The 17,877-nt window shown below is 44.2% G+C and overlaps 1 protein-coding gene across 3 annotated transcripts in view; it reads left to right on the top strand.

Annotated features, from left to right (window-relative positions):
* The first annotated feature begins 73 nt into the window (after window positions 1-73).
* FBXO10 (F-box protein 10) overlaps window positions 74-17,877 on the top strand; it is a 58,142-nt gene continuing 40,338 nt past the window's right edge. For 2 of the 3 annotated variants that reach the window (XM_044265327.1, XM_044265329.1), the window contains exons 1-2: window positions 79-147; window positions 2,963-3,081. In XM_044265327.1, the coding sequence (XP_044121262.1) occupies window positions 3,007-3,081 (75 nt within the window). In that variant the 5' untranslated portion in view covers window positions 79-147; window positions 2,963-3,006. Of the gene's footprint in view, window positions 148-2,962; window positions 3,082-17,877 lie in introns of all 3 variants that reach the window. The other variant, XM_044265328.1, reaches the window with a different exon arrangement.

The following is a 17,877-nucleotide window of genomic DNA, read 5'->3' on the forward strand; positions in this document are numbered from 1 at the left end:
GTCCGCCCCCGGGCGGGGCTCGCGGCGCCTCCGCCCGCCTCCTGGCCGCGCGCCGCAGTCCTCGCGTCTCCGCTCGGCTGCGCTTCGGCTCCCTCTCTCGCGGCCCCGTACGGTTGTGGGCGAGCGCCCCGGAGAGCCCCCGGAGAGGTAAGCGGCGGTCGGCTACCGGAGGCTGACGGCGAAGTTATTCCGCTCGCGTCCGCGGGATGCCCGGGGCCCCGAGCAGGGGGCGGCCTGGGCTCCTGGAGGCTGCCTGTGGGGGGGACGTGGGGCGCTTTCAGAGGCGACTCGCCGAAGAGGCGCCTCTCGGTCCTGGCGGAGGCTGAGCACCTGGCTCTGGTGGGACCGGGAGAGGGTGCCCTCAGGTTGCCCGCGGCCCGGCGCTCCCGCACTCTCCTGGCACCTGGAGCCTCTGCCGCGCCGGTGGAGAGCTGTGCCTCGTTTTCCCAGCCCGTAAAACGAGCCGGCCAGGAAAGTGGAGCTCCGCGGTTGCCTTCAGCCTTGAGGTTTTACGAGTGTGCAAGTGAAGTCACAGAGGAGGAAGCAGTTTTCTGGGGGTGGGAAGAGCCTTCGCCCAGAAAGGCAGGGGCATCTGGGGCCGGGCACCTATTAAGCGTCCTGTGTATTCTGTGCAAATCGCAAGTCTCTGAGTCTGTTTCTCCAGGTGGTAACACCTGGAGAGTGTTAACACCTGCCTTGCCTCCCTCATCAGACTACACTGGAGTTCAAGGGGGAAAGCCATTTGAAGAGCCGAACTCTGAAGTCAGTTAGACCTGAGTTCAAGTCCTAGTTCTGCCACTTGCCAGCTGTGTGACCTTGAGCCACACAAAACCCTCATCTGTTAAAAGTAGATAATAATAGTACTTAGCTCATGAGGTTGCTGTGAGGTTCACTGCAAAGGGCTTAGCACAGTGTCTGGCACCAAAGTGCTCAATTATTCATATACTGTTCAATTTATTTGGTAAGCTAGAGAGAGCTTCACACGAGGGGTGTTTAGAATAATCACACTGTAGTTTGTATATATTTAGTCCTAAAAAGAGTACTGTTTGGGTTCCGCACAAAAGAGGCCAAGTGGGATCGTTTTCCCTTTTCTCTTTTTGGGCCCCCTTTGCCTTCTCATTTACAACTGGCATGTGAACCTGTTGTTCCTACCAAATGAGTCAGGCAGGATGGGAACATTCATGTACTGGAGCAGATGGGTATCGGATTCCCTCTGAGGGGAAAGAAAAGTGCCAGGCATGTGCTGCCACCAAGAAAAGCACAGTACAGTGATTGACTGTTCAAGTAGGAAGACGCCTGGGAAACTGTCTAATCCAGCTGTCTCATTTTGCACATGGAGAAACTGGACCCAGAATGAGGACAGGACTTGAATTCTCAGTGCTGGACAGAATGTTGGCACTGGGTGGTAGAAAGAACACATACTGTTAACCAGACTCTGTGCTTTCCTTATTTCTTTGTTAATTCATTTATTCAGCAAGTATTTATGGAGACCTACTGTGTGCTTGTACACCTACTAGGAGCAAGAGGAGAAATCTATTTATCTCCCTCTGCTGGTTCTCAGTACATTTTATAATAATAATAAGTTCTGTCTCCCAGTGAGCTTTCCTCTTAGCAGCTGGCCCCAAGGGACAGAACCACACAGAGAGGTCTGAATTATTTCATGATCAGTCACGGAGGTCCCTGAGCCCTTGTTGAAGCCTCTAGAAACTGAAGAAAATGCTGCTTTGTCAGGGATTTTTAGAAAAGGATTTCCTTCTGGCCTGGAGTACTTGGATTTCTTTGTCTTTCTGGTTTCAGGCCTCTTATTGTTTTTAGATTTCTGAAAAGAGCCACCCTCGCCACACTGCCTTCGTTTTGGTTTCCATGGTTATCAGATGAATTGTTTTTATGATAGCACAAGTAGCTGTTAAGTAATACATGGTCAAGCAGTCCCCAGTTCACTATGGATTTCTGTTTCTGGTGGTGGTCCTCTGTTCTTTGGGTTGTTTTTTTTTTTTTTTTTTCTTCAGTGCAGTGCATTCATACTATTCCTTCCTTCTTTTCCCCTCCTTCATTCTTTCCTTTAACAAACATATATATATTCATGCCATAGCCAAGAGGAGTGGGGCCAAGTAGAAACAGATAAAGACAAAGACCCTGGTTTAGGGAACTCGGAATCTTTGGAGGGATAGTCAGGGCATTACCATCTGCAAGAGCAGATCCGAGCTTCTGATAAAGGTGCAGACAAGGATCCAGGGAGAGCACTCAGAGGTGGGAGGGCGGGTCCTGGGCAACCAAGAAGACATCACATAGTAGGCGCCCCTGGGTGGCTCAATCAGTTAAGTGTCTGCCTCTTCATTTCTGCTCAGGTCTTGATCTCAGGGTCGTAAGTTCAAGCCCCACGTTGGGGTCCATGCTGGGCATGGAGACTACTTTTAGAAAAAGAGAGAAGATATCACATGTTAAGATGTTCTTCAAGAAAGATGTAAAAGAAACAAGTTCCCTTTACATGTCTCAGTCACATAGTAATAATAGACGGTAGGAGAAGCATATGTTCTTTCAGTTTGCCTTAATGAATGAACCTTAAGTCACCTATCATGGGCTTTTAAATGACTGCTAATTTCTCTCAGTACCCTCCTTCTGTTAGCTTAGGGTGATGTATTACTTTCCTACTCATAAACATGGTGTTGTGTGTATAAACGTAGATAGTAGAGACATTTGATTAAGATTTTGTCAATTTCAGATGTTTAACCTGTATGTCTCATTTCACCAGTTGGGTCTAATGTAGTCAGAGTCTTCTTTACTTTTCCAAGTAATCTCCGAAGTCCTTTAACGCCCTCTTTGGTGAGAATTCCAGTGTCTCCCACTTCCAAGCTCCCCTGGGGCTTAAACAATCCAAAGAAGTCAATCTGACTTCCACTCTCCAAAGGAGAGAGAACTCCAGGGTCTGGGCAGTCCACCCACATTGTTATTTCTGACACAGCTACATGGTATCACTATTGAAGAGCTATCCTGCACGCTCCAAGGATGTGCGGTCTCTGCTGCTCAGCGCCCTTATTGGACCAGGTTCCTGCCAGCTTGATCCCATGCTTGGATTCCAAGGTTAGAGCTTTTATAGTTTGTGCTCCCATGCTTAGCCATTTTCCCCTAAAGCACCGCACTCTGGGCAGTGTGTTGAGCTTGTCCTCCAGTGAGTACTCTTTGGGGGGATTTGGGGGTCTTTTGTGCTAGTAGCCTTGGTCAGGGTCACTGCAGACCCCTCAGGAGATTACCCTATTGTCAAACCTTTCATCAGGGTTTGGAGGCTCAGTCCATCCCCGACCCTAACCCAAGGCATTTTGGCAAATTTGTTCTACTTCCTCTCCAGGATTCTGCCTACCAAGAATTCTCAAATGGCAGATAGCTACCCTAGAACTTTGGATGCCTATTCAGCTTTTCATATAGAAGAAGGATCCTCTGGTGTCTCTTGGCAAAGCACATATCTGTTCCCAGGAGACTTTCTCCACCCCTAATCCCAAGAAAAGGAGACACTATTGCAAATTTAAATGGCATGTACTCTGTTAGGGATATAGGGCTAGGTTTTAATTTTAAAATGAAATTCCCTCAACTTTTTTAAGAATCAAACAATAGTTGGTATGTGTATTTCATTGTCTTTATTTATTTGATATAGTGCTGGACAGTTGGAGCATGAGCTGGAGCATGAGCCGCCGCCACCCCCCACCCCACCCCACTCCCCCATCCCCCCTCCCCACAGCTCAAGTCGGGGGAGGGGCAGATGGAGAAGTAGACTTCCCCCTGAGCAGGGAAGCCTGACACAAGGCTATCCCAGGAACCCGGAATCATGACCCGAGCCACCGAGCCGCCCCCTCATTGTCTTTAATTTAAACTTTCAAAAAATGAGGTATAACAGTGCATGCAAAGACACCTCACAAATGGTTGCATAGTTTAACAATTCTAAGAGAAATATACGTGGAACCACCACCATGCCAAGAAGTGGAGCATTGCCAGTATTCAGTAGCAACCCTCCTTCCCAGAAGCCACTACCTTGACTTACATGATAATCATTTGTTTCTCTTTGTAGTTTTGTCACCTATATTTGCATCCCTAAAGAGTATAATTTTACTAGTTTCTTTTTTTAACTTCATACATAGAATCAGACTGTGTGCGCTTTGTGTTGGCTTTCTTTTGCTTTGTGTGCTGCATCCATGAGGTTACCATGCTTATTTTCATTGCTGTTTCATGATATATGTCACAATATACTTATTTGTCCCATAGTTTACAGATACTTGTGTTGCTTATAGCTTCTGACTACCAAGAACAGAACAGCAGAGAACATCCTTAGACATTTTCTGTTGTCTTTGTGAAACTTCTGTAGGTAATAAGTGTCGGAGTGGAATTGCTTTGCTAGATAATGCCAGTTTTCTGAGTGATTGTAACCATTTACTCTCCTACCAGCAGTATGTCAGAGTTCCAGTTGCTTTCATCCTTGCAAATACTCAGTATTATCCATTTAAACTCTTCTCGTGGGTCTGTAGTAGCTTTTGTGATTTTACTTTTCTTTTCCTTGGTTACTACTAATGTTGGGCACTAATTGATTAATTGGATATCCTCTTTTCCCAAATTGCCTATTCAGTCTTTTGCCTGTTTATCAGCTTTTCTTATGGATTTGTTGGAGTTCTTTAGTCTAGTATAGTATAGTATAGTATAGTATAGTATTCTCTACATTCCATTGAGATACATTCTTTTTTGTTGTTGTTTAAGATTTTATTTATTTATTTGACAGAAAGAAACACAGCGAGAGAGGGAACACAAGCAGGGGGAGTGGGAGAGGGAGAAGCAGGCTTCCCACTGAGCAGACAGCCCTGATGCGGGGCGCAATCCCAGGACCATGAGATCACGACCTGAGCCGAAGGCAGGAAGGCAGTCGCTTAACGACTAAGCCACCCAGGTGTCCTGAGATACATTCTTTTCTTTTCACTCCACCCAGATACAGCTCCAGGATTCTGGTTGGTCACAATTTCTGGGAAAATTTACAAGAGGAAGGGTAGTGGAACAAACTACAATCCTGCTGCCACAGCCAGTGCAAAAAAATGTAACTACTGTTCATTACCTTCTTCATCTGCCATCTATTCTAGTTTCCTTTCTTTGTCCCTTTAATGTTCGGAGAGTGCAGTGATAAAGCCACCTGGTTCTGGAAGTTCGTTGTGTTTTGTTGTGTTATTTTTGATGACAGATTCAATATTTTTAATGGTTCTGATGGTTTTTAATTTCTTCTTTAGTTTTACTAAGTGATATTTTTCCAGGAGTTGGCCCCTTTAAAGGTTTCACATTTATTTATATAAAATTGTTTGTAATATTCCTTGTTATTAAGTCTGCGACATCTGTAGTGATGTGCCCCTTTTCGTTAGTTTCATTTTTACGTTTTCTCCCTTTTACTCTTCCTTAGTTTCAGTAGCATTTCCTTTCACCGAAACAACTTTTGTCTTCATTGATATTCTCTATAGTAAGCTGGTTTTCTATTTCATTAAGATCTGCTCTTTTATTTTTTTCATTCTACTTTTCTTAAAAATATTTTTATTTTTATTTATTTTTAAGATATTATTTATTTAGGAGCACCTGAGTGGCTCAGCGGGCTGGGCCTCTGCCTTCGGTTCAGGTTATAATTCCAGGCACCAGGGATCGAGCCTCACATTGGGCTCCCTGCTCAGTGGGGGCTCTGCTTCTCCCTCTCCCTCTGCCCCTCCTCCCTGTGTTCCCTCTCTGTCTCACTCTCTCAAATAAATAAAGTATTTATTATATAAATTATAATTTATTTATTTACTTATTTGAGAGAGTGAGCAAGAGAGAAAGCAGGAGCAGGGGAGCAGTAGGTCCAAAGAGAAGCAAGCCCCCTGCTGAGCAGGGAGCCTGTTGTGTGGCTCCATCCCAGGACCATGGGGTCATGACCTGAGCTGAGGACTTATTAATTAACCCACCAGGCCACCCAGGTGCCCTTCATTTGTATCCTTTTGATTCTTTCCATTTAAGGCTACACATTTTCGGGGCGCCTAGGTGGCTCAGTAAAGCCTCGGCCTTCAGCTCAGGTCATGATCCCAGAGTCCTGGGATGGAGCCCCGAATCTGGCTCTCTGCTCAGTGGGGGGAGCCTGCTTCCCTTCCTCTCTCTGCCTGCCTCTTTGCCTACTTGTGATCTCTATCTATCAAATAAATAAATAATCTTAAAAAAAAAAAAAAGGCTACACATTTTCCTGCAAACACTGCTTAGTAGGTGCTCATAAGTTTTGATATGTGGTATTTTAGCCATTTATTTCTAAATATTTTCTAATTTCCATTGTGATTTCCTCTTTGACTCAGAGTATCTTAGAAGTGTGTTTAATTTTCAAACATATGAGTATTTCCTAGTTATCTTTTATTATGGTCCATGAGCTTGTTCTATATAATTTTAATCCTTTGAAATTTGTTGAAATTTTTATTAAGGCTTTGTTTATGGTCCATTTTTATAAATGTTGCATGTGTGCTTGAAAATAATGTGACTTCTGCAGTTACTGGATTCAGTGTTCTGTATCCCATTTGGTCAGATTTATTAATTCACATCTTCTGGGTTTATTTTTGCCTATTCTAGCTATTACAAAGAGAAATGTGTTAAAATATCCTAAGTTTATGAATTTCCTTATTTCACCTTCTGTTTTTTTGCTATCTTTGAGCCATATTAAGTGTATACAAATATAAACTTGTTATATTTTCCTGGTGAATTAACCTTTTATCATTATAAGGTTGCCCTTTTCATCTCTAAAGAATGGTGGATTTTTTTTGTTTGGTTGGTTGATTAAGGAGTTGGGGGAGGCCTTAAACTCTATTTTATCTGATACCAATGTGACTACACCGTTCGTTTTTGGTTAATCTATGCTAGGTATCTTTTCTCCCATCCTTTCAGTTTTATTCTTTTTGTGCTGTGTGTTTTAAATATGTCTTTTATAAATAGCATGTGAATTTTGCTTTTTTTTTTTTTAAAGATTTTATTTATTTGACAGACAGAGATCACAAGTAGGCAGAGAGGCAGGCAGGGGTGGGGGGGAAGCAGGCTCCTTGCTGAGCAGAGAGCCCCATATGGAGCTCGATTCCAGGACCTCAGGATCATGACCTGAGCTGAAGGCAGAGACTTTAACCCACTGAGCCACCCAGGCACCCCGCGTTTTGCTTTTTTATCACCTGTTTTTAATCTCTTCATTGGAAAATTTGGTCCTTATTAATGCCACCACTGATGTACTTAGGGTTAAGTTTGCCTTAATATTTTATCCTTTGAATATATTTGTCTTGCTAGTACTCCATTTTGCTTTAGCTTTTCCCTCCTTTTGGAATATTTTTAGTCATTTGCTCTTTTCCCTTCTAGTTTGGATATTATGCACTTGCTCTTCTTGAATAGTTACCTTTGAAATTTTAATTTAGCCGAAGTTGATAAGTTATGGATAAATATGTTATGGATAAATATAAGTTATGGATAAATAAATATTAAATAAATAAATAAATTTATGGATAAATAAATATGGATAAATATCCACCCTTCTTTTGGATAGTATGGGACCTTAGACCACTTGATCTCTTATTTTTTCCATCCTGCTTGGTGGTAGACTAGTTGTAACACAGTGTGTTAGCTTTGATTAGAGTCAGTTAAGGACCAACAGACAGAATAAATGTAATGGGGGAGGAAAAAGGTGAGAGAACGAAGAATTTGAGAAAACAATATGATTTTGTCAGGACTCTTGGTTGCAAGTAATCACCTTATTAGACTCTCTGGACTTTAAAAAGAAAATCTGTTTGCTTATAAAACTACACAGTGGGGCGCCTGGGTGGCTCAGTAGGTTGGGCCTCTGCCTTCAGCTCGGGTCATGGTCTCGGGGTCCTGGGATTGAGACCCGAGTTGGGCTCTCTGCTCAGCAGGGAGCCTGCTTCCCCCTCTCTCTCTGCCTGCCTCTTTGCCTCCTTGTGATCTCTCTGTCTGTCAAATAAATAAATAAAATCTTTAAAAAATAAAACTGCGTAGTGGATCCAAGGGTTCAAAAAATCTTTTTAGGATTTTTTAAGAGTATCTCCCTCTCTGTCTCTCTCAGTCATTCAGCCTTGCGTGTCTTAATTCCTTCATTCCTCAAATGAACGCTTCCAGGTTGTCCTCACCACTGGCAGGACTGATGGGGTCTTCTGATTCTGCTTTGGGTCAAGTATGAGATAGAGAGTTGAGGCACTATATATGATAGTCCCACCTCTAAATGGACTAACTGGAGTGGGAGCAGAGTTCCTCTGAGGAACCAGAAGAGGAAAGGTGTGCTGGACAGACAAAAATAATAGCTACCTCAGTCCACTGTGCCGAGTAGTGACTTGGAAGAGTAACACACAGAAAGAAAAGGGTGTGATTAGAATTAACTCAGTTAATCTGTACAAGAAAAAGGGAGAAGACATCACCTCTTCATGAGCCCATTGATAGGGAAGGAGGAATCTGGCCAGGCAATTCCTTCACCCACCAACCAATGCCAATGGCAGTGCTTTGTCATTGTTTGTGGTCCACAGTAGCAGAGAAAAGGGAGAGCTAGTGTGGGCTGTCTAGTATGTGGGCGTGTATTCAGCATGTCAGCTGTGGTGCTGGCTATTCCCACGGGCCTTTCTCAGAGCAGCTTCTACTTCCACAACTCCTGTTCATGTCAGTCCCACAAAACCATGTTTCTCCCATAAGATCTTGCTCTATTCCTACTCCCTAGTCAGAATTTCATGGGCCAGAGCCGAATGTCAGACCCAAGAACGGCCAATTCATAGGCTTACCAACGACCTGTGATATGAACTACTGGAAAACAAAGATGCATGTTTGTAGAAATTTGAACTGGGGATTGTGGAAGAGCGCTTAACTACAGAAATTCAGGCTGAAATGATATGTAAAGTCAGGCTTTTGAAAAGTTCTGGCTAGCTGGTGTTATGCGGAAACAGAAGCACTGAGAAAGAGAAAAGTGTTTATAGACTCCAGGTAAAAGGAGAATGGAGCTGACCCATGAGGGATGGCTGAGTCATGTGATGAGCCCCCACAGGCAACCCCATGGGGCTGCTGTGGATCCAAATCTTTTTTTTTTTTTTTTTTAAAGATTTTATTTATTTATTTGAGAGAGAGAGACAGTGAGAGAGAGCATGAGCGAGGAGAAGGTCAGAGAGCGAAGCAGACTCCCCATGGAGCTGGGAGCCCGATGCGGGACTCGATCCCGGGACTCCAGGATCACGCCCCGAGCCGAAGGCAGTCGTCCAACCAACTGCGCCTCTGGAAGATCCAACCCTACTGTGATCCTATTCCATAATATCCTCACTAGCCCACATAGGTTTATATGCTAAGCCCTTCCTTTGCACTTGCTGAGATCAGAAGACTCACTAGAACAGATATTCAGAACTTGGGGGCAGTTCCCACGTGGGTGAATTTCTGTTACTGCCAATGACTGCTCTGAAAAGAAATCTCACTCTTCTTGTCATTGGATGGTCAGCAGCTACAAAACTTGTCGGCTTGAGGACAATAAATAATACACCCACTGCTTGGCCGGCTGTCAGTGTCTGCATTGTTGGCCATGGAGCAGGGCAGTGGGCTTGGCAGTGAGCTCCTTTCCCTCTGTGGTCTCCTTGTTCCTTACCTCACAACAGAAAACCCTAAATTATTGCCTATAATTAATTTTTTTTCTGAGATATTGGAGGTTTGGTTCAAATGCATTACAATGAAAGAAAGGAACTTAGGGACAGGAAAAGGTCTTAGGAGAGAAGAAATTCATCACCATGTATTGTGTGTTTACTGCGTGTCAGGCACGATGTTAAGTGATTTCCATCCATTCTCTCATTTCAGTCTCACAACAACTCCCTAAGGTATTATTATCCCCACTTTTATAGATAAGCTCAGACACAGGATGGTCTGACTCCATTCAATGTGTAATTTTGGGTGTAAAATAACAATCACTTGGTGTGGAATTGCCTCAAGCTGAGAGCAATTAAGGAGAAATATGAGAGCCGTGTGTGGTGGCGTGGGAGTCAGGAGGTAGTGGGAAAGGTTCTGATCAGGTGTTCTCTCCACAGACCAGGCCTGGGAGGAGCCCCAGCAATCTCATGCACTAATGCATAATTGCAGGATTAAATTCATCCTTATTTCATGATCTGTGAGTTTATGTGTCTGTGTGGTGAGGTTAGAAGGTCCTCCTCCATCATTTCACAAGTTTAGGAACCCCAGAAGCTCAGGAAGGGAGCTAGGAGGGAGGCTGCTGCAGCAGAAAGAACAGAGGCTCCACACTCAGTCCAGGTGAGGAAACATAGCTTACTAACTCAATAAAAGGAGTAACTTTATTCCTGGAATTGGGGATAAGAAGACTCCTGCCTCTTACATTGCTGTAATTGCTCACTGAGATGACCTATAAGAGGTACTTGACATTTAGTAAGCCCTCAACACACCATTCCCTGCCCTCTCCAGGTCACCCAGTTGATGAGAATCTGGACTAAAACCCAGGTTTTGGAATTCCCAGCCTAGTGCACTCTATAGGTAAACTACCATGAATGGTCCGGGTGTTGAAGGAGGGAGAGAGAGCCCTCACTGCTCCCGACCACACTCGGCACTAAACATGCATCAGAACACAGGCTTCTGGTCTAGGCCATCAAATTTTAAAGCTAAAATAAGAAACAGCTGGTTATTTTTCAGGCTGAGGAGGGCTGAGCCTTAAAGAAATTATGAAAAGCCCAGCTGAGATTTTGTCATTTTCAAAGTTTTAAATTTTGTCTCATTTCCAATAGTATGTGTATAGGTATGTATACAGGGTTCTTTCTTTCTTTCTTTTTAAGATTTATTTATTTGACAGATCACAAGTAGGCAGAGGCAGCAGAGAGAGGGGGAAACAGGCTCCCTGCTGAGCAGAGAGCCCGACTCGGGGTTCGATCCCAGGACCCCGGGATCATGACCCAAGCTGAAGGCAGAGGCTTTAACCACTGAGCCACCCAGGTGCCCCCAGGGCTCTTTCTTGATTTACAGTAATTTATTCTGTGCACTTTCAAAATAAAATCCACAAAACTTGAGAGACATTTATTTTGATTTGAAGAAAGATCTAAAATTAACCTGTTACAGTTGCTTCATTAATTCAGTTTGTAGTAATTTACACTGGTGTTTAGTGTGCTTCATAACATGGGAGGTTGTATTTTTTTTTCCCCCTTCATCAATAGATAGAGGGTTTTTTTTTTTTTTAAGATTTTATTTGTTTATATGACAGAGGGAGACACAGCAAGAAAGGGAACACAAACAGGGGAAAAGGGAAAGGGAGAAGCAGGCTTCGGGCTGAGCAGGGAGCCAGATGCGGGGCTTGATCCCAGGATGCTGGGATCATGACTTGAGCCAAAGGCAGATGCTTAATGACCGAGCCACCCAAGTGCCCCTCTAGATCGGGTTCTGAGCTGTTCTAGAATCTCCCCTACCCCCCCCCTTTTTTTTTAAATTAAAATTCCTGCCACTTTGATACTGATGTGGCCTCCCATAAGTAGGATGTACGTGTATTTTCTTTAGTAAACAATGAAGAACATGGCAGCTAATTGTATAATGTACACAGCAGAGTTATGAAGTGCCCCGCCCTCAAGATTACCCAGTGAGGGAGAGGCAGAACCCAGACTAAAAGCCTGCTGAATCCCTTTCATCTGAGTCCTCTCAGATAACGGATAGGGCCTTTTTATACTGGGATTCAAGGCAGTTCCCCCTGCCTGCAAAATTAACGAGAGCTCTGTGAATCAATCCAGCTGGCCTTTCTTCCTGACCCTTTCAAACTCCTGGAGCTGCTGCCAGACTGAGCTTCTTACTGTGTCCTCAGCCTGGCTAGAGGTTTCTTACCCTGCGACTTTGCTGACACTCTCCTCTGTCTGCAGTCCCCTTTCCTGGATTCTCTGCATGCCCCAGCCCCACCCATATCTCTTGAGAGGCTGGCTTGTCCAGGAAGCTTGGGTTAATGGTTAAAAAACCTAGTCTTTGGTGGGGGCACCTGGGTGGCTCAGTGGGTCGAATCCTCTGCCTTCAGCTCGGGTTGTGGTCCTAGGGTTCTGGGATGGAGCCCCACATCGGGCTCTCTGCTCAGCGGGGAGCCTGCTTCCCTTCCTTCCCTCTCTTTGCCTGCCTCTCTGCCTACTTGTGATCTCTGTCAAATAAATAAATAAAATCTTTAAAAACAAACAAAAAACTAGTCTTTGGGGTCAGACCTGGTTCACAGGGGGGTTCTTTTGTTTTCTAGCAGAGTGATTTGGGGTGAGTCATTTGCCACATTAGTTTCTCCCAGACTTAGTTTCTTCATTTGTAAAATGAAGACAGGGATACTTTAGATCGGTGCTTTTCAAACATACAGACACACAAGATCCCTGGTGATCTTGTTAAAATGTCAATTCTGATCCACTGGGTATGGGGTGGTGCCCAAGAACTGATTTTCTAACCAGCTCCTTGGTCCTAGGAACAGCACTCTGAGTTGCAAAGCTTTGTGGAGGGATTTTGAGAGAATAGAATGAAATTATGCATGAAAAGTGCTCAATATGGTGTCTTTCAGATATTTGTGCTGAGTAAGTGGTAGCTGCTGCTAGTTTTGTTGTCTTCTATTACTATGGGCCGATTTCCCTACCTGGAGGTGCCATTTATAGTCTTTAAACAAAGGCTTTCCCTCTTATGGAACTCCTGAGCACTTTTTCACTTAAAGATATATTATGATTTGGGGACTCTGGGGAAGTAGAGATAGATTTGTCTCCTACCAGACTTGAGGATAGGGTCTTCATCTTATTCCTGATTCCCTTACAGTGTGGACAACATACTCAGGTTTCTTTTTTTATTCCACAGGGATCTTTGTCACAGTACAAATTCAGTGGCTAATGGATTAAACAGTCTCAGCTATTCTAATATACCAAATAGTGATGATGATGATGAAGATGATGATTCATTCCTTTGATAAATGTTTATGGAACACCTACCATGGACAAGGCAGAGTTCTACACATAATACAAAGCAATGATAGGAAGTTTCTGCTTTTCGGGCCTTCTCGTGGAGCCAGACAATAAATAAAGAAAAAAACATTATTTATAGAAAGATAAGCTCCTTGAGGGCAGGGAATGTGTATAATTCATCACCATGAATTTCCTCATAGTCACTGTACATCTGCACACACTGTCTCACGAGTCACATGGGCAGTCCTTGTAACTGGGCACTTCTGCATGTCCCTCCCACACGCCGCACAAACCCACCCACACAAACCCAAGTGAACTGTGGAGATGTCACTAGATGTCATCTAGTAGTTTTAGAGGTTTTAGTCCTGACCCTACCTTGCCTGCGCATCATGATGCTCAGCAGACTGGCCGGCAGACCCATTCTCTTGAAAGCAGTGGGAGCCTAGACAGCAGAACAAAGCAAAGCTTCTCTTCCAGTGCCTGCTGTTGACCAGAGTCCTGCACGCTTCTGTAAGCGTATTCACTCCTTATTTCTCCTTTGCAGAGTCCTTTTCCATTACATGCCCTTTAGATGTTAGCCTGGCAAGGACTCGGTCATCAGACTTCTCTCTCTTTCTCTCTAGTGAGCTCATCCCATCACATGACTTCAAATGTCATTCAGGTCTCTCTTCAAAAGTCACTTCCTGGGGTGCCTGGGTGGCTCAGTGGGTTAAGCCACTGCCTTCGGCTCAGGTCATGATCTCAGAGTCCTGGGATCGAGTCCCGCATCGGGCTCTCTGCTCAGCAGGGAGCCTGCTTCTCTCTCTCTCTCTCTCTCTGCCTGCCTCTCCATCTACTTGTGATTTCTCTCTGTCAAATAAATAAATAAAATCTTTATAAAAAAAAAAAGTCACTTCCTCAGGGGCCTGTTCCTTGACAACTGTATCTAAAATGGCACACACACGCATGCCCCTTAGTCTGCTTTATTTTCTCCTCATAGCATTTGTTACTGTTTTTTAAATTTATTGTCTATGTCTAAAGGTAGGGCTTCAACTTGTTTACTGCTTGTCAGTGCTTAGAACAATGCCTAATGAGACAGTGAGCAATATATGAATCTTCGTTGAATAAGTGATTTTCTTTGGAAATTCTTAAAATGCTCATGAAGTGTAGGACAGCCGTCATGAGCCTGTTTACAGATGAGGACAGAGGTTCGGAAAGATTAAAGGATTTGCTCAAGTCACAACACTGGGAAGCAGTAGAGCTTGCTTGTTGAGAGCCAAGTCTTATGGGGCTCACATCCCAAGAGGGTACACTCTGCCCCACCCGCTGAGGCTGGGGGCACCCGGTGACTCAGAGAGTTAGGAGGATGTCACATAGAAGCCCCGAGTTCTCACACTCTTGGGAACACGCAAAGGGAACAACTGGAGGCTTACCTCAGGCCTTGTTCCCTCCCATCCCAAACAAGTTCCCACTGTTGTTTCTCCAGCTCTTTCCAGGCTCACACTCCAGGTGCACAAGCCCTAGGGGACATTCGTTACTTTTAATTCCATAGCTCAGAGGCCCCACTGGCAAAAAGGAAGGGCAAAACTTGAATACATTTTTTTTAACTGTTACCTGGTTATAGAAATCCCTGTTGCTGCATGGATCCCCACGGATTAGTGTAAAGGTACAGTAAATAAAGCCAATGGAACAATAGGGAGTGTGACAGTTGAATAAAAGGAAATCCTCTTTGAGTTCAGAGCGGGTATTCGGGGTAGAATTATCAGCCTCATTTTAGATTCAGCCTGTGGGGTGCTGCTAGAGTTGGGGACATGGCCAAGTTTAGAGGAAGGCATGTGCTGAAGGGTGGGAAATCCTCTGCTGGCATATCTTCCTTCCCTTGACAGGCCTGCTGCAAGACCCATAGCTTTAACTGTGGGGTGGGCTTCTTGGAATCCTAAGAAAACTGAAGCTCCAGTAGTTTCCATGCCAGGCAGCTTTGCCCCAAATCCTCTGGAGGCCCTCACATAATCCTGAAAGAAAGAAACCATCATTTAGTATTCGCTAAGTTGTAAATTTCTGCTATCACTGTTCTATCCGACCTACCTTTCATGGATGGATCTCCTTGAACTAGAGCTCTGATCAGGCCACTCTTCTCCTGAGGAACCTATAGTAGACAGAGTACAAGCTTCCAGGTGTGGCATCCAAGGCCTATACCAACATGCAACATGTATAAGAGAGCAGAATTCCAGTGGCTCCAGGGGAACAGAACTGAGACCACCTGAAGGAGTAACTAAGAGCTAGGTTTTGGCTCAGTCTTGGGAAGTTCACTAAAAGTAGCTTCAGACAAACCATGGAATGGGCATCTCAGGGTATCTGGGAGCTTCCTACTAGTGCCGTTCAGAGTTTCACATGCTCTATCTGTCAGGAAGGCCTTGGTTATATTGTGGTAACAGTCCCTAAATTCTCAGTGTCTTAACCCAAAACAGAGGATTATGTTTTATGCATGATGTGTGTCTGTTTCAGGTTAGCATGGGGATGCTGGTTGTCCTCCCAGAGTAGCCATGGTCTCAAATGTTGCCAGTTGTGCTGCCCGAGAAAAAACAGAACTCCGGATGATCTTGCATAGGCAGTTAAGTCTCTAGTCTGGAAGTAGCACACACCCCTTCTGCTCAAAACTCATTGATTAATACTAGCTATGTGGCCCACCCAACCTCTGGAGGGGCCAGTGCGATCCTATCAGTAATCCAGGAGGGGAAACTGGGACTAGTTGGTAAAAAGCACTAATTCCCAACACAGTGGACCTTGGATCTCCTCATGGTTGCAGAAATCCTCTGGGGTAGTATCAGGGTCTCCAATTTATATATGAGGAAACGGAAGCTCAGGGCATTAAGTGACTTGCTCAAGATCTTCTACAACATGGTCCAGATCTTCTGACTTTGTGATGATACAGGGAGGGCCATATCACCGAGAGGGGTGAAAGCTGAGGAGATATGTTTATTGAGGGTGCTGTGTCAAAGTGGGGAATGGGGGCCCTTTTTATACAGTCACCAGGGACCTTGGTAAGCATGCAGATAATTGGTTTTACCCCAGAGACTCTCATTCTGGAGATCTGAAGTCTGGCTAGGAACAGGCCCTGAGTGATTCTGAGGTAGAGGACCAAGAGCCATGTCTTAAGAACCACTGTTAGGGGAAGTCTTTCCAAGTCTGGTTTAAAAATGTTCTTTCCTCTTGAGCTCTATAAGCTGCAGTAGTGCTCAATTCTTGCTCTCCCAGGTTGTCCATCTCCTATCAAGCTTTTCTCATCCCAGTACCCCCACACTCCATAAGGGCTATATTTGCAAAATAAATGAACTCAGGAATAAAAGGGATTTTTATTCTTTAATTTTTTTATTCACAGTGGAACTTAAGAATTTCTACATGAAAATTTTTTTTTAAATTTTAAAATTTTTTAAAAATTTTAAAAAGGTAGAGAGGCAGGGAGAGAAAGAGAAGGGGAAGCAGGCTTCCTGCTCAGCAGAGAGCCTGATGTGGGACTCAATCCCAGGACCCTGAGATCATGACCTGAGCCGAAGGTAGAGGCCCAACCCACTGAGCCACCCAGGCGCCCCTACATGAAAATTTCTTTATGGATGCAGGAAACTTGAATAGAGAGGGAAGGTCCTTAAAACTGGGTTTATATAGTTAATTAATTATACTGACATATAATGTAATATTTGTTTCAGGGGTACAGGTCTGTGAATCATTAGTCTTAGACAATTCACAACACTCACCATAGCACATACCCTCCCCAGTGTCCCTTACCCAGCCACCCTATCCCTCCCCGCAATCCCCCAGCAACCCTCAGTTTGTTTCCTGAGATTGAGAGTCTTTTCTGGTTTGTCTCCCTCCCTGGTCCCATCTTGTTTCATTTTTTCCCTCCCTAATCCCCATGACCCCCCGCCCTGCTTCTCAAATTCCTCATATCAGGGAGATCATATGCTAATTGTCTTTCTCTGACTGACTTACTTCACTTAGTATAATGCCCTCTATTCCATTCACGTCATTGCAAATGGCAAGATTTCGGGTGGTGGGGTGGGTGATGGCTGCATAGTATTCCATTGCATGTGTGTGACCACATCTTCTTTATCCATTCATCTGTTGATGGACATCTAGGTTCTTTCCATAGTTTGGCTATTGTGGACATTGCTGCTTTAAACATTGGGGTGCACATGCTCCTTCGGATCACTACATTTGTATCTTTAAGGTAAATACCCAGTAGTGTGATTGCTGGGTCATAGGGTAGCTCTATTTTCAACTTTTTGAGGAAGCTCCATACTGTTTCCCACAGTGGCTGCACCAGCTTGCATTCCCACCAACAGTATAGGAAGGATCCCCCTTCTCCACATCCTTGCCAACACCTGTCATTTATTGACTGGTTAATTTTAGCCATTCTCATTGGTGTGAGGTGATATCTCACTGTGGTCTTGATTTGTATTTCCCTGATGCCGAGTTATGTTGAGCACTTTTTCTTGTGTCTGTTGACCATCTGGATGTCTTCTTTGCAGAAATGTCTGTTCATGTCTTCTGCCCGTTTCTTGATTAGATTATTTGGTCTCGGGGTGTTGAGTTTGATAAGTTCTTTATAGATTTTGGATACTAGCCCTTTGGATACTAGCCAAATGATATGTCACTTGCAAATATCTTTTCCCATTCTGTTAGTTCTCTTTTGGTTTTGTTGACTGTTTCCTTTGCTTTGCAAAAGCTTTTGATCTTGATGAAGTCCCAATAGTTGATTTTTGCCCTTGCTTCCCTTGCCTGTGGCTATATTTCTGTTGCTGCGGCTGATGTCGAAGTCGCTGCTCCTCAAGGATTTTGATGGATTCCTGTTTCACATTGAGGTCTTTCATCCATTTTGAGTTTATTTCTGTGTGTGGTGTAAGGAAATGGTCCAGTTTCATTCTTCTGCATGTGGGCTGTTCAATTTTCCCAACACCATTTG

Source organism: Neovison vison, chromosome 9 (genome assembly GCF_020171115.1).
Source record: "Neovison vison isolate M4711 chromosome 9, ASM_NN_V1, whole genome shotgun sequence".
NCBI lineage: Eukaryota > Metazoa > Chordata > Mammalia > Carnivora > Mustelidae > Neogale > Neogale vison.